This window comes from Macrotis lagotis, chromosome 3 (genome assembly GCF_037893015.1).
Source record: "Macrotis lagotis isolate mMagLag1 chromosome 3, bilby.v1.9.chrom.fasta, whole genome shotgun sequence".
NCBI classification, from domain to species: domain Eukaryota; kingdom Metazoa; phylum Chordata; class Mammalia; order Peramelemorphia; family Peramelidae; genus Macrotis; species Macrotis lagotis.
The window spans coordinates 222,543,757-222,568,285 of record NC_133660.1 but is presented as its reverse complement, the minus strand read 5'-3'; the positions used below and the strand labels follow the sequence as shown (position 1 = coordinate 222,568,285).

Sequence of the window (24,529 nt, the reverse complement as noted above, 5' to 3'; positions counted from 1 at the left end):
GGGGAAGGGTTTCAAAAAGCCCAGCTAGACAGGAGAACAAGGAAAGTCAGTGGGAGGCTTTTAGTGGCAGAGCAGGCCAGGTCTGGCAGCTAGATGGTAATCCAAGTCCAGGCAGCTAGATTGCAAGCCAGCAGAGAGAATTCTAACCCCATAGAGTCTGAACCCTGGGAACACTGGGGCAAAAGACAGGACTGAGTAGGGAACAAACGACTGCATAGGCAGAGTCAGGACATAAAGGAGGAAACAAACCTCTGCAGAGGCAAAATCTTGGCCAGTGATAAGCCAGGGATCAAACCCCAGCCCCAGCACAAAAAGCTCAGGACTATTCTCCCTATACCCCAGGAGCAGAGCTCAATAATCAAAATGAGCAAAGACACTACAAGAGAGCTAACTATAGCAAGTTACTATGCAGCTAGAGATGATAAAAATGCCACCTCAGAAGAAGAAGGCAGTGACAAAATACCTACAAAGGAGTCTATAATTGGACTCAAATCCAAAACCATAGAGAACAGCTTAAAAAAAATTTAGAGATCAAAGAAGAGAAGAAAAATGGAAAAATGAAATGAGGGTCATATAGGAAAATTATGAAAAATTGACCAAAGAAATCAACTCTTTAAAAGTAAAAATAAAGTAAAAAGTAATGTAAAAAACTGGAAAAAGAATATAACTCTTCATAAAATAGAAACAACTAACTGGAAAGAGAATACAACTCAGCAAAAAGTAAAATTAACCAACTGGAAAAGGAAACACAAAAGCTAACTGAAGAAAATAAAACTCTAAAAGTTAGAATAGGATGAATACAAACTAATGAGACACCAAGATTCCATCAAACAAAATCAAAAAAACTGAAAAAAACTGAAGAAAATGTAAAGTACCTCTTAGCAAAAACAAATGACTTAGAAAATAGAACCAACAGAGATAATTTATGAATTATTGGTCTACTAAAAAACCTAGATCAAAAACAGAGCCTGAAAAATATCTTTCAGGGAATTATCAGGAAAAACTGTCCCAATATACTAGATCAAGAAGACAAAATAGTCCTTGAAAGAATACATAGAATACCTCCAGAAAGAGACCCCAAGATAAAAAACTCCAAGGACTATCAGAGCCAAATTCCAGATTTCTCAAATAAAGGAGAAAACTACTGCAAGCAGCCAAAAAGAAGTAATCTAAATACAAAGGAAATACAATCAGAATTACACAGGACTTATCAGCTTCAACATTAAGGGATGGAAGGGCCTGGAATACTTGAAAGGGCAAAGGAGCTTGGATTACAAACAAGAATATACTACCCTGCAAAATTCAGCATATTCTGTCAGGGGAAATAATTGACTTTCAATGAAATAGAAGACTTCCAAAATTTCCTGATAAAAAGACCACAACTGAACAGAGAACAGATCTTCAAATACAAGACTCACGATGCATAAAAAGGTAAACAGAAAGGGGGAAAAATTTTTGTTACTTAAGAACATTAAATTGTATAATAATGTTTGACCTTCATTTTCAAAGAAGACCATGACATCAGGGAGGTGATGCCATAACAAGCATGTGATTGGATTTGAGTGAGGGTGATGCTGTGCTAAATCACAGTATCACTTTCTCCTCCAGAGCCATTTGGGTCTACTGGCCAGATATTAATCAGGATGACTGCAGATGGCCCTGGATGCAAGGCAGTCAGGGTTAAGTGACTTGTCCAAGGTCACACAAACTAGTAAGTGGCAAATGTCTGAGGTCATCACTCTATCCACTGTACCACCTAGCTTCCCTAAATTGTTTACAAGCCTCTGAGGGAAGACAATACTTGTAACTTGTCAGAATTGTATTTCTCTTAGGATAGTTAAAGGATTGAATTTAGTTGAAGAGATTGTACTAGAGGATATGGGTATGATTGGTTCTTCTCCTTCATTATTGAAGATCAGGCTCTACTACAGGTTGGGCACAAATAGTCCAGGTGAACACTTGGGATGTTTCCTTTAAACTGATGTATTTCTTGTTTCCTCTGAGCTACTTTAATTCTACTTTGCTCATACAACTCAACACTTTCTCTGATGAGGGTACCCTATTCTGGGCAGTCCTGTGCCAGTATCTCCCATATCTTACAATCAACTTTTTTCTCTGCAGTACATGGCACCTATACCAAAACTAACCATATAGGGTATAAAAACCTTACAATCAAATACAGAAAGGCAAAAAAAATAAATGCATACTTTTCAAATCATGACACAATAAAAATTATATGAAATAAAAGGTCATGGAAAAATAAAGCAGAAACTAAGTGGAAACTAAATAATTTTAAAGAATGAGTGAATCAAACAACAAATCACATAAAGCAATCATTTTATCTAAGAAAATGATAATAAGGGGCAGCTAAGTGGCACAGTGGATAGAGCACCGGTCCTGGAGTCAGGAGTACCTGAGTTCAAATCTGGCCTCAGACACTTAATAATTACCTAGCTGTGTGGCCTTGGGCAAGCCACTTAACCTCATTGCCTTGCAAAACATTAAAAAGAGAAAGAAAATGATAATGAGACATCATACCAAAATTTATGGGATGAAGCCAAAGTAGTTTTCAGGGGAAGTTTTATATCTCTAAATGCTTATATGAATAAAATAGAGAAAGAGAAAATCAATTGTGTATGCAAATAAAAAATGCTAAAAAAAAAGAACAAATAAAAGATACAAAATTAGGAATTCTGAGAATCAAAGGAGAGATTAATAAAATTGAAAGCAAGAAAATCATTGAGCTAATAAATAAAACTAAGAGTTGGTTTTATGAAAAACCAATAAAATAGATAAACCTTTGAGTAACTAATTAAAAAACAGAAAAAAAGAATACCAAATTACCAGTATCGAATATGACAAAGATGAACTCCTCACCAAGGAGGAGGAAATAAAAGAGATAATTCATAGCTATTTTGTCCAATTGTATGGCAATATTTGATAACCTGAGTGAAATGGATAAATATTTAAAAAAAATACAAACTACATGGATTAACAGAAGAGAAAATAAAATACTTAAATAATTCCTTTTCAGAAAAAGAAATTGAAGAAACCATCAATAAACTCCCAAAGAAAAAGGCTCTAGGTTCAGATGGATTTACAAGTGAATTCCACCAAACATTTAAGGAACAATTCATTCCAATTCTACATAAACTAGTTTAAAAAATAAGAGAAGAAAGAATTTTACCAAATTCTTTTTAGGACACCTTAATCAATAAGAGTCAAAACAAAGGAAATTATAGATCAATATCCCCAATGAATATTATGCAAAAATCTTAAATAAAATTTTAGCAAAGAGATTACAGCAGGCTATTATTACAAGGATAATATACTGTGATCAGGTAGAATTTATACCAGCTAGGTAATGATGGTTCAATATTAGGAAAACACTCAATAAAATTGAATATATCAATAACAAAACCAAGAGAATCATATAATTATCTCAATGGATGCTGAAAAAGTCTTTGGCAAAATACAACATCCATTCCTATTAAAAATGCTAGAGAGTATAGGAATAAATGGATTTTTCCTTAAAATGATAAGCAGGATTGATCTAAAACCATCAACAAATATTTTAAGTAGACAAACCAGAAGTATTTGCAATAAGATCAGGGGTGAAACATTTTCATTTTTACCATTTTCACCATTACTATTCAATATAGTATTAGAAATGTTAACTTTAGAAATGAGGGAACAAAAGAAATCAAAGGAATTAGAATTGGCAATGAGGAAGCAAAACTTTCAATCTTGGCAGAAAACATGATGGTATCCTTAGAAACCTAAGAAAATCATCTAAAAAAACTACTTGAAACAATAAATTTGATTAAGTAGTAGGATATAAAATAAACCCACAAAAATCATCAGCATTTCTATATATGAACAACAAAGCCCAAGGGGAAAAAATATAAAGGAAAAGTTCTTTTAAAATAGCTAAAGACAACATAAAATACTTGGGATTCTATCTACCAAGACAAACCCAGAAACTGTATGAACACAATTACAAAACACTTTTCACATAAAGTCATATCTAAAAATTGGAAAAATATCAATTGCTCATGGTTAAGCTGAACTAATATAATAAAAATGACTCAAATTAATTTCCCAAATTAAACTACTTAATTAGTGTCATATCAATTAAACTACCAAATAGCTATTTTACAGAGCTAGAAAAAATAGAAACAAAATTCATCTAGAGCAACAAAAGGTCAAGAATGTCAAGTAAACTGATGAAAAGAAAATGTAAAGGAAGTTGGTCTTGCTCTACCAGATCTAAAACTTATAAAGGGGCAAGCATCAAAACTGCCTGGTACAGGTGGAGAAATGGGGTAATAGACTATTGGATTAGAACAGTAGTAAATGACTACAGTAATCAATTGCTTGACAAATCCAAAAGCATTAGATTCTGGGATAAGAATGTGCTATTCAGATGAAGGTGGAGCCAAGATGGCCACAAGAAGGGATCCAGTCTTAGGAGCTCTCTGATAAAACTCATCAGCTAAGGACTCTAACTAAACTTTCGAGAGACAGAACCCACAGAGGGACCCAGTGAGGCAGTTCTCTTACTCAAGGTAACCTGGAAAAGAGATGAAAGGCTCTGCTCCCTGGGGTCGGAGGGGCGGCCCACCGGAGGGGTGGCCCACCGGAGGGGTGGCCTGCCAGAGGGAAAGAACTTCAGCCTCCCAGAGGCAGCCCCAGGGCGCTGGGAGCCACGGCTCACAGCAGTGGGGGAGTCTCCTGAGCTGCACCCCGGGGAGCACCGGGCACAAAATGGGGGAACAGCGGGGGACCTCTCCCAGAGTGAGCACGTGGAGCCCAGCCCTCAGGGCACACAGCCAGCAGTTTGATCTTTCTGCAGCCCAGATCAGGAAACAGAAGCAGGAGCCAGTAAGCAGGATCCCCCAGGGCATGAGCCCATTGAGCTGAGGGAGGAGAGTGAAGAGAGAGACTGCAGAGCTCTGTCCTCTGCCCCTGGAACAGGACTCTAGGGCTCTGACCACATTCAGATCCTGATCGCAGTCTAGGCCCCCCCCCATAGAACAACAGGGCCCCCCCACCTTGGCCCCATGGCAGGGGGGGGTGCTTATGGTAATTCACAGACCAGGAGGGAGGACAGAGCCTCACACACTGAGACCCTTGTGGGAGTGTCCCAAAATCTCAGGAAGTACCCCAAAACCAGGATCAGGCTGGGAAAATGAGCAAGCAGAGAAATAAGAGGAAGACTATTGAGAAATATTTTGCAAATGAGCCCAAGAAGGATCAAAATACTCAGTCTGAAGATGAGGAAGCACAAGCTCCTGCATCTAAAGACTCCAAGAGAAACAGAAATTGGGCTCAGGCTATGACAGAGATCAAAAAAGACTTTGAAAATCAAATGAGGGAGTTGGGAGAAAAACTGGGAAAAGAAAGGAGAGAGCCACAGGAAAAACATGAAAATGAAGTCAGCAGCTTAGTCAAGGAAATCCAAAAAAATGCTGAAGAAAATAGCATGCTAAAAACCAGCTTAGGTCAAATGGATAAAACAGTTCAAAAAGTTATTGAGGAGAAGAATGCTTTAAAAAGCAAAATTGGACAGATGGAAAAAGAGATAAGAAAACTCTCTGAGGAGAACAAATCCTTCAGACAAAGAATGGAATTCAGGGAGATTGATGAATTTACCAGAAATAAGGAATCAATACTTCAAAACCAAAAAAAATGAAAAATTGGAAGAAAATGTGAAATATCTCATTGAGAAAACAACTGATATGGAAAACAGACTTAGGAAAGATAATTTAAAAATTATTGGAATACCTGAAAGTCATGATCAGGAAAAGAGCCTTGACATCATTTTCAAAGAATTACTACAGGAAAATTGCCCTGATATTCTAAGAAGCAGAGGGCAAAATACAAATGGAGAGAATCCACTGATCCCCCTAAGAAAGAGATCCCAAAAAACCAACCCCTAGGAATATTATAGCCAAGTTCCAGAACTCCCAAGTCAAAGAGAAAATATTACAAGCAGCCAGAAGGACACAGTTCAAATATTGTGGAGCTGCAGTCAGGATCACACAGGACTTAGCAGCAACTACACTGGAAGCTCGTAGGGCTTGGAATACAATATACTGGAAGGCAAAAGAGCTTAGAATGCAGCCAAAAATGAACTACCCAGCAAGGCTGAATGTCGTCTTCCAGGGAAAAAGATGGACTTTCAATGAACCAGGGGAATTTCAAATGTTCCTATTGGAATGGCCAGAGCTGAACAGAAGGTTTGAACTTCAGATACAGGACTCAGGTGAAGCATGGAGATTGGAGGAGAAGGAGGAAATATGAGGGACTTAATGAGGATGAACTGCATGTACAGAAAAATGATACTGATAATATTCATATGAACCTTCTCAGTTAATAGAGCAGGTAGAGGGAGCTTTTATAGTTGAAGCACAGGAGAAAGCTGAATTCGAAGATAAAATATGGTATAAAAATGTAGTCAATAGAAAAAAAGGGAAATGGAATGGGAGAAAGAAAAAGGAGAGGGGGAATAGTCCAAGATATTTCACATAATAAGATTTTTTTATTACAATGAGCTATTGCAATCATATGGAAGGGGGGAGGCAAGGGGGAATGAGGGAACCTTTGCTCTCATCAGAGATGGCTAGGAGAGGAAACAGCATATATACTCAATGGGGTATAGACAACTGGAGTAAGAAGGAGGGGGGGAGCAGGGGGAAGCGGTGGGGATGTGAATAAAGGAGGAGAGGATGGACCATGGGAGGAGAGTGGTCAGATATAACACATTTTCTTTTTTACTTCTTGTAAGGGGCTGGGATTGGATGGCCTGTCCGGGACCATAGGGTCAGGTAGATGCTGGGCCTAAGGGGTGGTATGTGTTCTCGGGACCTCTTGGCCCCAGGACCAGGGATCTGTCTGCTGTGCCACTCAGCGACCCTACAGCAGAGTCAGAGTGAAAGGAGAGAGAAAATATAGTACGTGGTAGTGGAGAAATAAGAAAGGAGGGAGTTGTGATCAGCAATGGCAACGTTGGAAGAATATGGAAGTAACTTTTGTGATGGACTTATCATAAAGAATGTGATCTACCCGTGACAGAGTTGTTGGTGTTGGAACAAAAACTGAAGCACATTTTTTGTTATTATTATTTGGGGGAGGGTGCAGGGCAAGTGGGGCTGGGTGGCCTGCCTGGGGCCACATAGCAGGGTGATCTTTGGGTGTCTGGGGCCGGATTTGGACCCAGGTGCTCCTGGCTCAAGGGCCAATGCTCTGTCTGCCACCCAGCCACCCCTACTATTATTACTATTTTATTTTATTTTATTTTGGGTCTTTTTTTTTCTTTTTTTTGTTTTTTGCAGGGCAGTGGGGATCGGGTGGCTTGCATGTCACATGGCTGGGTGATTGTTGGGTTTACAAGGCTGGATATGGACTCAGGTGCTCGTGGCTCCAGGGCAGGTGCTTCGTCCATTGCACCACCTGGCCATACCTACAATTATTACTGTTATTTTTTTTTAATTTTAATTTTTTTCTCTCCCCTTTACTTTTTTTTGCCCAAGCAAGTCTATCTATATTCATGGGGGGAGGGGTATTTTGTTTACTTGTAAACAAGAATATTTTATTAAGGTAAAAAAATTTGTACAAAATGAGAATAAAAAATAAATTAAAAAATAAACCAAAAGAAAAATCAAAAAAAAAAAAAAGAATGTGCTATTCAACAAAAACTTAGGAAAACTGGAAAAACTAGGCATAGACTCACATCTCACTCCCTATACCAAAATAAGATCAAAATGGGTACAGGATTTGGACATAAAGGGAAATACCATAGACCAATTAACAGACCAAAAAATTCTCTGTCAGATCTATGGAAAGGGGAGAAATTTATGACCCAACAAGAAATAAAGTACATTTTAAATTGCAAAATGGATGATTTTGACTATATTAAATAAAAATAACTAGGAAACAATTTTTACAGTTAGGGATTCTGATAAAGGCCTCATTTCTAAAATATATAGAAAATTTAATCAAATTCATAAGGTTCAAGTCATTCCCCGATTGAGAAATAGACAAAGGATATGACCAGGCAGTTTTCAAACGAAGAAATTAAAGCTATATATATAAGTATATGAAAAAAATGCTCCAAATCATTACATTTGGAAAGCAATATGAAACTATGCCCAAAGAGCAATAAAATTGATCATACCCTTTGACCAGCAATACCAACAATAAGCCTATAGCCAGAAGAAATCATAAAAAAAATGGGAAAAGTCCCACATGTTCCAAAATATTTACAGAAGCTCTTTTTGTAGTGGCAAAAAATTGGAGGTTGAGGGAATGTCTATCATTGGGAAATGACTGAATGTTATATGAATGTTATGGAGTACTATTGTTCTATTTGAAATCATGAATGGTCAGACTCTAGAGAAGCATGGAATGAATTACAGGATCTGATGCTGAGCAAAGGGATCAGAATTAAGAGACCTTGTAGACATTAACAACAACATTGTGAGTTGATCAACTTTGATAGATGTAGCTCCTCTCAACAATTCAGAAAGCTAGGACAATCCTGAGAGACCTGTTATGGACAATGCTATTCACAACCAGAGGACAAAAGAAAACCTACACAGAATCTTAATGAACTTTTAACTTTTTAACAATTTCTGTTTTTCCTTCCTATTCCATGGTTTTCTTAAATGTCCATGTACATTGTTCACAAGACTGTTCAGCGCTGAGGGGAAGGGAATGGAAGGGAGGGTGGAAGAAAACTGTGCAACATAAATATGCATATGGATGAATTTTGAAAAGCTTTCATAACATGTAATTGGAAAAGCATAATAAAATATCAATAAAAAAAGAATTGTTGAACTATCTGAAAGGCATGCTCAAAGAGCCTACATATTGAGCTTTCACCAACTACATATTTAAGGTTTTTAAATATTAAAAATATATAAATGAATGAATGAATGAATGAATTCAATTCAACTTCTGAGGGCAGGTGTTCTGTACTGGGCCTATGTTTTAGACCAAACTTGTGATTTTTGTCAGTGTAGGAAGATCCCAATTCTCTCTACTTGTGAAAATAAATCCTCAGCACTTCTGGAATTTATAGTCTCAGTTTTCTGGGCCACTGAGAAGTTAAGTAACCTGCCCAGATCCACATAGTCTAGGATATGTTTGTGCTAGAAATACAAAAATGGAAGAAGACAGTTTCTTACCTCAGGGAATTTACAATCTAATAGCTGAGTTTATAATCTAATATCAATTTTATCATTATAAAACAATAGTCAAATTGCTTCAAAAGGAAAAAAAGGTAGTTTTCTTCTGAAAAATATTTTATAATCAATTTTCTGACTTTAAATGAAAGTTTACTGTTAGTTTTCAATCCTTCATCTTTTCCTTTATTAGGAAGTTAGTGGGAGAGAACAGGGGAGTGTAACTGCTTGCTTTGTTTCACTGTCAGTGCTTTCAGAATATGAGCTTACAAAGAGGAGGGACCATATCTGTTTAACTTTTCTTTATATAGTACTTCAAACAGTTCTCTGGTGATAAGCTACAATCTAGGAGGATAATTAAAAATCCCAACAATAAAACATTATATGCATCTTAACAATCCTAGTTATGCAAAAAGAATACTGGGAATTAGAGTTAGGAAGGATCTTAGCCATGACTTAGTCCAACTCCCTCAATTTTAAGCATTAAGGAAAATGATACTCGGAGAGGAAATGACTTCTCTTAATATAAACAGCTAGTTTGTGGCAGAGCTAGGACTCAAATCCAGGTTTTCTGTCTCCAAATTCAATGCTCTTTCTACGATTCTAGTCTGACCCTAACACAGAGTAGGGATTTTTGAAACAATAAAGACGTCAATATGGAAAAGGAATAGGATACTTTTTACCTTGTTCATTCTGGTGTACTGTGATCTGTATTGGGTGCTTAGAAATTCCTTGGATATTCTGTCAATAAATGATAAGAATAGAGAATGGAATTAATTGAAAATCCAATTCTTAAATTAGTGATAATAAAGGAAGTTAAATTGGTATTCTTTATGATCATTTTATTTGAAACAATTTTTAATGCAATAATGTCTTATTAAGTAGATTCATTTATTAAATATAAATATGATTTAAAGTTGTATTTCAACTTGGTGGGTAATGCAGCAAAGTTCAATCAGCAATTCACATGATAATGTTTTATTTTTTTCAAACCTCTGGAATCCTTGTGGTCATTACTACTGTTACTATTAGCAGCCTAAAATATTAAGACATTTAAACTTCTTTTAAAAACTCTCATAGTATGTACTGAAAAGCAAATTTTTCATTCTTTGGGAATGTTAATGCTTCATTTGAAAAAAAATAAAAAATTCTCCTTTGTTTTATTTCATTTTATCTCCCTTTAGTAGTTAATTCAATGATAATACTGACATTAACCAGAATAGCTCTTGTTTTCTCAGCTCATGTTTTACAGAAAGTTTTCCCAGTAAAGTAAATAGTGCTACAAGTTCCCACCAGTCAGCAGTTAGAAACATAAGAGTCTCTGCCTTGAAGGGGCATTCTGACTTCTATTCTAAGACACAGATGCTACATACTCTCAGAGGACACATGGGGCAAGTACAAAAATATATATACAAATGGTTATGGGAAAGTAGTGGGGAACTTTCAAGGGACAACCCAAGGGAAGAGATGAAAGACTTCTTGAAGATGATACGGAATAGAACCCTTGAATGACATTGCTGTTCCAAGAAGCAAGGTGGGGCAGTGGATAGAATAGAGAGCTCAGTTTAAATCCAGCCTAAGATAGTTACTAGCTATGTGACCTTGAACAAGTCACTTCATCTCTACCTCAGTGTTTCCTTAACTGTAAAATGATAATTATAGCTATCTAACAGGAAAGTGAGATATTTGTTAAGAGCTTAGCACATAGGAGGCATTTAATCAATGCTTGTTTACTTGTTCCCTTTCACCCTGAGGTGGTAAATAAGAGGAAAGAGAGTAAGGAACTAGGAGGTGAGATAATTGATACCTTCTAACCCAGTTCGCTGGAGAGGGCAGTGTGTGAAAGGGTAGCTTTGGGGTGCAGAGGATAGGGCCTCAAGTTGGGAAGATTCAAATTCAAATAGGGTTCAGACATTTTTAAGCTGTGTGACCTTGAGTGAGTCACTTCACCCTATGCCTCAGTTTCTTCATCTGTAAAATGGTTTGGAAAAGGAAATGACAAACCACTCTAGCATCTCTGTCAAGAGTTAGTCAGTAGTTGTCCTTCATGATCAAAGAGGGCCATGTTGTCATATATATAATTGCATTACTTACCCATTATGTTTATTGTAGTGAGGGGAGTATTGTACAAAGACATCCTTTTCACTGACTTTTCCAGAACCATTTGGTTACCAAGAGAAACCACTGACCATCAATTTATTGATTACTGGGCTAACCTAAATAATAAATTTGTTTCATTTGTTACCAAGGCATTGAAAGGGACCTTCAATGCCACTGAGTCTAACTCCTATCTAAATAAGAGTCCCCTCTAAAACTTTCTGGACAAATGGCTATGCCTCATCAACCAGACGCTGTTTAGGGGCTACATTGGAAAGGGGACTGAGGGCCTCCTGAGACAATCTAGTCCACTCCATAAGAATGGAGTGGGGAAAGTTTTCTATATATTGAACCAAAAACAGTCTTCCTGAAACTTCCCTCAATTACTCCAGGCTTTGCAATCTGGGGTACAATATTGAAGTACAACAGGTGGATATAAGGGAATTAGGACAGTAAGAGGTTAATTGTGGGAATCCAGTGAGCCATACATACTCCATCTTGTGACTCAATTTTGGAGGTAGCTCAGTTCCTTTTTTATTCAATTATGGGTCTAGTCCAAATTCTGTCTTGTGAGAAAATTTTATTCAATTGTGGGAATTGGGAGAAAATCTTATTTATTGTTTGAACTCAGCCCTGACTGGTTGAAAAGCTGGACCACCCCTACCTACTGCTTAGAGACCTTTAACCAAGGGCCTAGGTTATGCTGAACAGAAACCTAGTTAGAGCCAAATATTGATGCAAGGAGTTTTCTCACAATTGTAAGTCTCAAGCAATCCATATGTCTTATCTAAAAACTGGACCTATACTAATAAATCTAATTATTGTTTCCATGTTCCTTTGATTGTTAACACTTTTGAGGGAGAACTGGACACCATTTTTTTCTGATTTCAGGGAATGGTACCTATTCACTATCTCCCTTTCAATTTGGAAAGTCCCTAATTTTTCTTCCAACTAAAAATCAAATTACCTTATGTTGTACCCTGGCTGTTACCTTTTAACAATTGGCCTTAAAAAGTCTGTCTCTCTATATTTGGAGTCCAAGCCCAAGTTGAGGAGGTCTGGAACCTGATTTGTTAGGCAACTGGCAATGCACTGCTTAATAAATTGATATGTTCAGAAGATTGAACCTTTGCTTCTTCAGTCATTTCATCTTTCACCCACCACAACTATGATAATCTTTCAAAGTTCTAAAGACAAATCATATTTATTGCCAGGCTATCTTCTCCTCTCCAAAATAAACAAACATTCCCAGTTCATACAATTGATTTTCAAATGTCTTGTTTTGTTTAGTTCCCTTCACAGCCTAGGCATCTTCTCCCCAGACAGAAATCAGATCAATGTCCTTCCTAAAACAGGATTCCTAGAACTGAACAAAACAACCCAGCAGCTGTGTACTACATTCGTATCTTTTCCTCCAACCATTTGTCATTCTTTCACATTAAAAAAACCTTTTGAACTTTAAATATAAAAAATCTCATTTTTACATAGATCACAGAACAAAAAATTTAGAATCATATGTAAACCAAGAATCATTTTATACTGCTTTTTAAAAAAGGATATAATAAGTTCATTATTTTAAAAATTGTCCTATTTGTCTTTGCTTTCCTCTGGTTTTTTCCTATGTATTTAAAAATATATCAACATCTATTTTTCATGGGGAGGAGGAACACATAAAGCTAACTGTATCCTGGGCCTTTTTCTGGTTGTGCTGGGAGATTACAAGTTTGCTTACCACTGCTGGCATTGGCTTTGCCAGTGTTCCCTTTCCTATTGTTCACGTACTATTAAGCTGGCATTTTGTGCAGTTCTGGGATAAAAAAGAATTGCCTACTGTAGTTTCTCAAAGAAGTTTTCATTCATCATTGAATGTGGGGTAAAATTCAGTTTCTACTGGTATAGGTAGGTGGGAAATGAGCAGCTGGCCTCCCAGCAACATCTTAGTTGGAAGCCCTTCTTTCCTGTTAGTAGTAAGCTCTCTGTAAGCAATGACTATTTTATATATTTGCATTCTCAAGATAGTAAGTTTTGCATGCAGTAGGTAGTAAATAAATATTGTCTGAATAAATCAATGAAAAATATAATGTAACTCCTGAAATATTTTTATTATGGGGCACCTAGGTATCACAGTGGATAGAACACCTTGAGTCAGGAGCACTTGAGTTCAAATCTGGCCTCAGACACTTAATAATTACCTAGCTGTGTGATCTTTGGCAAGTCACTTAATCCCATTGCCTTGCAAAATTGGGGAAAAATTATTTTGATTGATTGCTAAAGAGCAGCAAGGAAATTCAGAGAGATTACATATTCTTTCAGGAACTAGAATAAAGAGTTCACACTGAAGGTGGCAGCAGATTAAAGACATTAAAAAGCAATTGAATTCAATCTGATTAAACAAATATGAACATACCTACTATGTAGTAGTAGTAGTAGGAGGAGGAGGAGGAGTAGAAGTAGGAGTAGGCAGTAGGAGTAGTAGGAAGTGGTGGTGGTAGTAGTAGTAGTTAGTAGTAGTAGTAGTAGTAGTAGTAGTAGTAGTAGTAGTAGTAGTAGTAGTCACTGAACTAGGTGCTGAATATAGAAAGACAAAAATGGGATCACTATTTTCAAGGTGCTCCTGAGGGAATAAAATTTACTCAGATAAAAAGGGGTCTATACTTCTGATTGGTCTAGCTCATGTAATGTCAAAAAGTTGATAAGAGCTTCGGGGCTGAGAGAGAATATGAGCAGATACAGAAGCAGATCAGACAGAGGAGGAAGAGAGGAGGCAAGATAAAGAAGTAGGCAGAGAGTAAGTTTTCTTTATTTTTATACCTTTTATACCTCCACAGCCTAGTCACCTTCCCCCAGACAGAATTCAGATCAATGTCCCTCCTAAAACATGACTCCTAGAATTGAACAAAACAGCCTTTACACCTTTTCTTCATCAGTGAAGAGGTAGTAAGAAGCAGTCAGAAGCCCTTGCAAGCAACAGGATACAGAAAGGAAAAGCACCAGTTGAAAGAATTTCAGCCTTCCTTGCTGTCTTGTAAACTCATGCCCTATCCTTTTAAAAGGAGCTGAGGCCTCAATCCAGAACTCCTGAGTCCTTCATCAAATGGGCAACTCTATTGCATTACACAAGTCAAGCATCAACTGAGAGCTCACAGGAGGCATCGCAATACAATAGCAAGGACACTGGCTCTGCAGTTGGAGGATGAAGCTTCACCTCCTACCTGTGTGATCTTGGCAACTCAATTAACCCTAGGATTTCAGTTTTCTCCTCTGTAAAAGAGGAGGGAGTTGTATTAGGTGGCCTTGGAGGTCATCATTCTTTTTTTTTTTATTGTTTCTTTGCTTATTTCTTTTTTTATTCATTTTCATCCATTTATACAAGTGACAAAATTTCCCTCCACCCTCCCTTCCCACCCCACTTCCCCTCAGTTGGGAATGGTCAGGTTAACATTTTACATAGATATTTTGTTAAACATATTTACAAATTGGTAGTTTTGGGCATGAGGAATTAGGATTAAGAGAAAGAGATACATAAGAGATAATTTTTATAAAGTGTTCATCAGATTTGGTAGGGTTTTTTTTTTCCTGTGTATTTTGTTTTGTTTTGTTTTTCTTCCTCTGGTTGGAGATAATACAGTCCATAATCTGTCATATATGGTTGTCCTAGCTCTCCGGACTGCGGAGAGGGTTTGCTTCCATCAAGGTTGTTCATTTCATAATGTTGATGTGTAAATTGTTCTCTTGGCTCTACTCCCTTTGCTCAGCATCAGATCGCGTTAAGTCACTCCACGCTTCTCTAGAATCTGACTATTTATTGTTTCTTATAGAACAATAATATTCCATAGTATTCATGTACCATAACTTATTTATCTATTCCCTAATTTCCAATTCTTTGCCACTGCAAAAAGGGCGGCTATGAATATTTTGGAACACATAGGACTTTTTCCATTTTTTACAATTCTTATGGATATACTCCTAGAATTGAAATTGCTGGGTCAAAGGGTATGAACAGTTTTATTGCTCCTTGGGCATAGTCCCATATTGCTCTCCAGAAAGGTTAGATTCGTTTGCAATTCCACCAGCAATGCATCAGTGTCCCAGTCCTCCCACAACCTCTCCAACATTGATCATCTTCCCTTTTTTCTCATCTGGGCTAATCTAATAGGTGTGAGATGATACTTCATTGTTGTTTTAATTTGCATTTCCCTAATCAATAGTGATTTGGAGCATTTTTTCCATATGCTTATATATAGCTTTAATTTCTTTGAAAACTGTCTGTTCATATCCTTTTGACCATTTATCAACTGGGGAAATGACTTGTGACCTTATAAATTTGATGTAATTTTCTATATATTTTAGAAATGAGACCTTTATCAGAACTCCTCATTGTGACGACTGTTTCCCAGCTTTCTGCTTCTCTTCTAATTTTGGCAACATTGATTTTATTAGCATAAACCTTTTTAATTTAATATAGTCAAAATCATTCATTCTGTAGGTTATAATGTGCTCTAATTCTTGTTTGGTCATAAATTTATTCCATTTCCTTAGATCAGATAGATAGAATATTTTTGGTCTATTAATTTATCTATGGTATTGCTCTTTATGTCTAAATGCTAAACTCATTTTGACCTTATTTTGGTATAGGGTGGGAGATGTGGATCTATGCCTAGTTTTTGCCATACTATTTTCCAGTTTTCCCAACAATTTTTGTCAAATAGTGAGTTTTTATGCCAGAAGCTAATGTCTTTGGGTAGTCTTTTACTTTATTTTGAACCTATCCTAATCCACTGATCCATTACTCTATTTCTTAACCAGTACCAGATGGTTTTGATGACTGCAGCTTTATAGTAGTTTTAGATCTGGTAGAGCTAGGCCACCTTCCTTTACATTTTTTTCATCGGTTCCCTTGCTATTCTTGCCCTTTTGTCACTCCGCATGCATTTTGTTACTATTTTTTCTAGCTTGGTAAATATTTGGTAGCTTGATTGGCATAGCAATGAATAAGCAATTTAATTTAGGAAGGAAGAATTGTTGTTTTTATTATATTAGCTCAACCTAACAATGAGCATTTGACATTTTTCCAGTTATTTAGAATTGACTTTTTCTGAGTGAGGAGAACTTTATAATTGTGTTCATACAATTTCTGGGCTTGTCTTGGGAGGTAGATTCCCCAAGTAATTAATATTATCTACAATTATTTTAAATGGAATTTCTCTTTCTATCTCTTGTTCTTGGGCTTTGTTGTTCAGATATAGAAATGCTGATGATTTATATGGATTTGTTTTATATCCTGCTACTTTGCTGAATTTGTTCATTGTTTCAAGGAATTTTTTTAGATGATTTCCTCAGGGGAGATCATCATTCTTGATAGTTTTTAGGTTCCCAGATAATATGCTATTAATTTAAGACAACACCTTGTAACAACAACAAAAATGTTTAAGCAAAACTGGCCTGACAGTAAATGTAGCATTCTCTAAATATGGTTCCCTACCTTTCTACCCAAAAATAATAAAATGTGCTTCATCATATGTTCACTAAAATTGGTGGTTGAATTTAATGAGTTCAGCATTCCTCCTCATGCACTCTACCCTATAAAAATAAAACTAAAATTGTGCTTCTCTATTCAGTTTTTGGAATATTTTTCCTTACCTCTTTTTCCTACCTGGGAATCAATCAAGCAACTAATTATTAAGCACTCACTTTATGCCAGATGCTAGTATACAAAGACAAAAGTGAAAAGGTTCCTGGGATGGAAGAGTTTATAATCAAGCCCAGGAGATAACAAGGGAATCAATCCAAATAGTATAAAAGAGCACTAGAAAACCCAAGTTTGAATCCCCACTCTGCTAGCTGCTATCTTTACAATCTTGGCCATCTTTAAATTCCCTTGGTCTCAGCTTCTTTTTCTGTAAAATGAAAGAGAAGAACTTCAGCTCTAAATCCTATGATGTGATGATCTTCCTTGAAACCTTCTTTGATTTCATCTGGAAGTAACAAACTTTCCCCTTGGACATAGCATTTTATTTTATATCTCTTTAATGAGTTGAATATGTATTATTTAATTTTATAGTTTTCTGTGTATGGGTCTAATCTCCCAGCTAGACTTGAATTCCATGAGGGCAGGTATTGAATCATATTCTATCTAAATGTAATAGATTTTCCAGGCCCTAGCATAGAATTTAATACATTAATATAATGAGAGTTTACAAACTTCCACAATAATTACCTTACTTGTTCTTCATAAAAAATCAAACTGAGGATTTGATTTCCCTAAGATCACAATATAATTAGCAATCACAATGTAAACATATTTCTTCTGTCTCTAAATCCAGTATTCTTTCCACTACATTGACCTGTTTCTTCTTCTATACCAGATTATCCATATGTTTTTGTTATTAGTTTCATTTAAATTGCAGCCATGTCAAGCCCTTTTGAAATTTTTCCTGGAAAATATACTGGAGTGGTTTGCCATTTCCTTCTCTAGCTCATTTTACAGATAAGGAAACTGAGGCAATACAGGGTTGAGTGATTTGCCCACAATCCCACAGGTATTGAGCCTCTAAAGTAGAGATATCCAACCCAAGGTCCTTCAGGCACTCAAAGTCCATTCATGCAGCCTGTATCATGTAACTGGAAAATGAAGGAGCGGGTAAGGGCAGACCAGCTTAATCCTTAACTAACATGGCTCAACTTTATCATGTAACTAACACAGTCTATAAAGGCATTAGGATCTTTAAAATATTATATGACTCATTGTAATTGCAATAGACAATGTTTATTATATGCAGCATTAATGCTCTTTTGTCAGAGGACTTTGAGAATAGATTTCAAGATTTTAGAAAACAACAACTGCATTTCAGTATATTTACTACTCCATTCTCAGTTGACATCAACACATTGCCTTGCAAACTGGCAAACAGAATGTTTAGAGTTGCAATCAGATATGTGACTTAAAGAAAAATCTATTCAAATGTCTTCATCGCACTTTTATAAATTGTACTGGCCTAAAGAAAAATATCTTGCATTTCACCAACATGCTCTGTTCATGATATTTCTTTTGGGGAGCATAATTATTTATGAGCAACTTTTTTCCCATATAAAGCATACAAAAAGAAAAAACAGAATAAAAATCTTGAAAATATTCTTGGGGCAGCTAGGTGGTGCAGTGGATGGAGCACCGGCCCTGGAGTCAGGAGTACCTGAGTTCAAATCCGACCTCAGACACATAATAATTATCTAGCCGTGTGGCCTTGGGCAAGCCACTTAACCCCATTGCCTTGAAAAAAAATAAAAAAAAATATTCTTTACAAAGTTATAACCTCTATTAAACCAGATATAGATGCACTGGTATTGAAAAGGCAGACTTAGTGTTCACATATTTTTTTGTGTGTAAAAAGTAAATGTTTTATTATTATATTTTATTACATTATTACATTTTATTATTATACTCATTGATAATATGGATTACACTGTAGTTATAAATAAATATTAAATTCTATATGCTTGGGGCGGCTAGGTGGTGTAGGGGATAAAGCACCAGCCCTGGAGTCAGGAGTACCTGGGTTCAAATCCGGTCTCAGACACTTAATAATTACCTAGCTGTGTGGCCTTGGGCAAGCCACTTAACCCCATTTTCCTTGCAAAAAAAACTTAAAAAAAATTCTATATGATGCCCTTTTCTTGGGCAGTGCACCCCAGAAGAGTCAATAGGTTGGTCATCCATGGTCTAGAGCCACATTTGAATTCAGGAAGATATGTTTCCCGGAGTATAGGACAGGACTCTGGATGCTATGTCACCACCTAGTTACTCATAATTTTCTCCCAAGGGTCATTATTTCTATGCCTGTGGTAAATATTTCTTTTTTTTTTTGCATATTTGGAGGTAGCATTATTTTGAAAAATAATTTGGAGGGCATTTTCATTATGTCAAGTTATAAGATAGGGTAAAATCAGGGCAGCTAGTTGGTGCAATGCATAGAGCACTGGCCCTGGAATCAGGAGGACCTGGGTTCAAATTCAGCCTCAGACATTTAATAATTACCTAGCTGTTGAGATCTTGAACAAGTCACTTAACCTCCCAGTGCCTTGCCCGCCCCTCAAAAAATAAGATAGGCTAAAATCAATATTTAAATTGCTTTGATGAGAAAAGAAAAATAAACTACTTTTATGTAACAAAAAATTAAAATAATTAGAAAAAAGTTCCATAAAAATTTTTGGTGACATCCTATTTTCAGAGCCATCATGGAAAGATAATTGGCAAATCCTCATCATGCCCATTCACTATCTCATCTTATTCAGCAAGAAACTCAAATGAGAATGAAAAGATTTGCGCAAAATCTATCAGTAGGTATATAGACATAAACATCACTAAGAGGTTACTTTCCTTCCTTCCATACAAAACAAAACAAAAAAAAAACTACTTAAAACCTGAGGCTTAATGAAAAACAATGACTGGTGGATAATAATAATAGCTAATGTTTTTCTGGTATGTTTCAATTTACAAAGTACTTTCCTTAAAATAGTCCTGGGGGAGGAGGGCAATGAAACTGTTTCTATATTTATTTTATAGATGGAGAAACTGAGGCTCAAGAAAAGGATTATTATAAGTCACACAGTGATAAAATATAAGAACCTGGACTTGGCCAAGTTTTTTGACTTGAAGTTCATTACACAGCACTACATTTTATATTCTTAATTCTGACTAAAGCCAGTAATTAAAGTTTTTATTAAAGAAGAAAAGATTCCCCCACAAATCTAAGCTCAAATGTTATTGTAGAATTTGTGTCTCTGTTGTCACAAACGTAACAGGATCCTCAATACCTATACAAGCATTAAAGGTAATAAACACACATCAAGTTCTGAGGAGTCTTTATTTTATCCCACAGAAAATGAGTCATAAAAAACTCAGTGGAGTCCCTAAACAAATGTAGAAAACACATAAAGGGACTCAGAGAAGTCCACATTAAAAAGTCCACACAATTTGCCTCCCTCTCTGGTGGATACAAGTTTTCTACTAGGGTCCTAGAGTCCTTTGAACTCAGCATGATTCCCAATCTAATTTTGTGCCTCTACTTCTGTGATCTTAGGCACATCACCTAAACTCCTAGAGGCTTGCCATCTTGAGTTTCTTATAAAACAAGGAGGTTGAATCAGATGACCTCTATGGTTCCTTTTAGCTTTAATCCCTATGATTCAATAAATGAATTAGTGAGCATGTGACTGGCTTAAAAGAATGACTTGGATTGCTGTTAGAATTATGAACTTAATCATTTACCCATAAGACCCTTACTTTTCCCTCCTGGTGGTATGGGTTTGCAAAAGAAGAAGGCACAGTTCTTGCATCCTTTGCTCACTGAGATGGATGCTGGTTTAAGTGATGCCAGTTAGCAGCTTGCCAATTGCCTTTGGGATTGGAATCTAAATGACATTTATTGATTTTACAATTTACTGTTAGTGTAAAGTAATGGTTCTAACTTTGAGAAATTTTAGCTTATTGAGCTTACTAAGTGGGCCTACTTTTCCTATTCAACAGAACATGTGATCACAATTAAATCACATTTTAGCTGATGAAAATGATTGTACTTTTGTAACTGGAAAATATGACATTCAAGTGTCAAAATATAGAAATGAATCAATGCACATTTTCTCAAATTTTTTTCTATAATATTTGTAACATTATTTCAGCTTTAAAATGAGAGCTGCTCCTCTTTAAATAATTTAAGTTATCCTGGGTGTAAGTTCTTTTTTCCTCTGGGACTTAGTTTCCTTGTTTGCAAAATAAGAGAACTGGTTTATCAGGGGTTCATAACTGAGGAATCTATAGAGTACTTGAGGGCTATAGATAGCTTTCAGAGGGTCAGTGAACATTCTTTAAGAATCAGATTACTATTTCAATATAATTGTCTTACTTTGTAATTCTACATATTTTATTTTGTGCATTTTAAAGACATTATTCTGCAAAGGGGTTCATATAATTTGCTGATAAATGGGTTCAGGATTTAAAACAGGTTAAACTCCCTGACTAATTTAATCTTTAAGATCCCTTAATGATCTATGATTATATATTTATCAAATGAAAGGGAAAATGGTAAGATGATTCTAAAAATTATTACTTAAGGTCACTTTGAAATTAAAATAAAATATTTACTAGGCTAAGAAGTACCTATTAAATAATAATGATTCTTAGGAGAGTAGACAACAACTTTTATAGCATGATTTTGCAGTATGTTATGCAACAATGAGATTTGGTTACAATATACATAAAGGAAATGGATCAAGATATTTTCTGATCAAATTAAATCATTTCCTAAACCATCGTTCACCTAGACTTTACTAACACACTAACAATATGCCAGGTCCTGTGCAAAATAAACAGCTTGATAACATAATAGGGAGTGAGCCATTTTTAGTTGCTGATCAAATTTCAGGAGTTATCCTCACAGAGATCATAGAATGTTGGCCACTGCTGCCCAGAGAGGGAAGATTTCCTAAGGCATCCTGCTTCTTGTTTTTGCCTAGCATCCTACTTGGATCCCCAAACCTGGTAAGAGATCTTACCTTAGCTGAAAAGTCCAGCTGACTCATAAGCTAGAGTCAATAGAGATAACAACTAGGCAGCAACTGGAAACTGCAGATTAGTGGAGACCAGGAACCAATGTCAATGGGAGCAAAGTGGAAATATTGGTGGCCTTGAGGCACTGGAGGCCTGAGCATTACCTCCTACTCTTGGAGGTAACACCTCCATACCAATACCTTCCTTCGGTGTACCCTGGCCACTTGTCATTCAGTTGTGTTCAACTCTTTGTGACCCTATTTGAGGTTTTCTTTACAAAGATACCAGAGTATTTTGCTATTTCCTTCACTAAAACTGATGGAAAAGGGTTAAGTGATCTGCCCAGGGTCACACAGCTAATAAGTGCCTGAGACTGGATTTGAACTTAGATCTTTCTAAATCCAGAATCAGCTTTCTATCCACTGTGCCACTTTACTTCCCTGCCCACATGTTCCCAAAGTGTAGGCCACATATTTCCAAAGGCATGGCCATCATGTGTTGCTGAGGTGTTTATAGCTCTTTTCTTTTCTATTCTTTTCATTTCCTTCTTTTCTTTCTTTCATTTTTTTAACTATGGCATTTCAGTAAATATTTTAATTTTTGATTTGGATTAATGTATTCTTTGGCTAATAATTAAGAGTAGACCCAATGGTGAGAGCTATAGACTATAGTTTTAGGAATACAGGCATATAAAATAACTTGAACTTAGGGTAGCCATCCTTCAAGGGACCCAATCTCTTAGTTGGAGTACCCCTAGAATGCCATATTCTGTAATTATGTTGGTCAAAACATTAACCTGCATATGCTTAGATGCCTCTATAAACTGAATCTTCAATAGTTTTCATCTAAAACTGTTACAAAAGAACATCATGCTCTCCTGTTGAGAATTACAGTAGCAAGAAGAGGGAAAGAAATTTTTAAAAGAAAGGATAACAAATAAATAATATGAGGCATGGAACAAATAAATAAAGAAATATGATATTTCAGAGATATAAAAAGTGAATTACTGCAAAACTGGGGAAATTCAGCTCAAATTTTCACAACTTTAAGTAAGTTTTTGTCTAATAGCAACAAGTGCCTAAGAAACGGCATTAGTGACTTCATCAGGGTTATGTGTAGTCAGAGAAAGAGGTGGACTTGTCATATAAGAAGAGCAAAGGATAATAAATGGTCTAAATGCTGTATAAAATATTAAAAGATATATTAAGAAAGAAACCTCTAATACATTGGGTAAATCCTTTACAGAAAATTTATAGAAAAAAGAAACATTTGCCATAACAATCTGGCAAAAATGATTTTAAAAATCAGAATTAATGGTGAAGGCATTATGAAAAGAAAGACAAACTAATATATCATTGAGGGTACTGTGAATCTGTTCAAATATTTTGAAAAATAATTTGAAATCATGTAAATTATTCTTCCTTTTGACGCAGCACATCCCTACATGGAGATCAAAGACAGAGCTATTTTAGTAGACTGGTCTTCTGTTAATTTAGGTCCAAAACCAGAATGAAATGAGACACTCATAATCCATCTAACAATTACAAAAGGAGCTTTACTTAGCAAGAGAAGCGAAGGAATATTCATTCAGGATAAAACATTGACTCAGGTGAGCACAGTGTTTCCTCAGTGAGGAACTTCAACCCTTCCTGGCTAGGCTATTTTGTACTCAGGAGACCAGAAGTTATGTCAACGACCTTCTCTTTAATCCTGTGAGCCAATCAAATCAAGATTATTTCAATATATTTTAAGGAAAACTATCCTAATTTACAAGGGGGGTTAGGGACAGGTTATTATTCTCCACACTCTATGCTGAAATTCACAGTATCAGCAATTAATAAAAAAGAAATAAGCAATAAAAATGAAGGATTATTATTTAAAAATGAAGGAAATGGGCTTAGTTTTGTTTTTAATTCCCTTGGTTTCACTTAGACCATAGAGTTAATTCTCTCAATAGTCTGAAGCATAGTCAGGCATATGGTGTGGGAGCAAGCACACCATGGTAATTTGTATACATTTATAAAATCTTTCATATGAATTATATCAAAGTTGAATTTATACATACTAAAAATTGGAGAATAATTTGGAAAAGCTCAGTATTAACACACACTTTTTATTCTGACTGAGCAAAAAGGCAAGGTACAATGGCGTCTGATTAAATAATTTTGGCATTAGTTAAAATGTCAGTAGGTTGCAAGTGAAAATGTCAAGCAAAGAATAGTATTAGTCATGGGTAAAGGAAATTCATCTCATGAATTATAATGTCCTGTTGCTTTTCTATAGAAGGGAATATATGTGTAGACAAAAGGACAGTCAGGTAACCAGCTAGTCAGAGTTTCACAATGTTCTCATTATATCTTGCCTAGAGTACAGGAATATCAGGTGGATTAGTTTCCCTGCATCCAATTCATCATGGTTTTAATCTATTCTAACTAGATTTGATACTAGAGTAATTGTTGGAAAATGAAAGAATATTAGAACTTAGAAAAAACTTTAGAAAACATAAAGTCCCAGCTTGTCACTTTACAGAAGAAGGAAATGATAAACCAGAGAAGTGAAATGATTTGTCCAAAGACACATATAAGTGGCAAAGCTAGAACATCAACGCAGGTCTTCTGAGTCTTTTGATTCTAATTCACATGTTCTTTTCATCATACTCTCATTTCCTCACATCTTGCTAATGAATATCTCTCAGATCAGA

At 35.9% G+C, this 24,529-nt stretch overlaps 1 protein-coding gene across 6 annotated transcripts in view; it reads right to left on the bottom strand.

Moving 5' to 3' along the window:
* The window catches only part of POLN (DNA polymerase nu), a 349,980-nt gene that overhangs the window by 148,948 nt on the left and 176,503 nt on the right, over nucleotides 1-24,529 (bottom strand). For all 6 annotated transcript variants that reach the window (XM_074229925.1, XM_074229926.1, XM_074229927.1 and 3 more), the window contains one exon: nucleotides 9,872-9,929. In XM_074229925.1, the coding sequence (XP_074086026.1) occupies nucleotides 9,872-9,929 (58 nt within the window). The remainder of the gene's footprint in view (nucleotides 1-9,871; nucleotides 9,930-24,529) is intronic.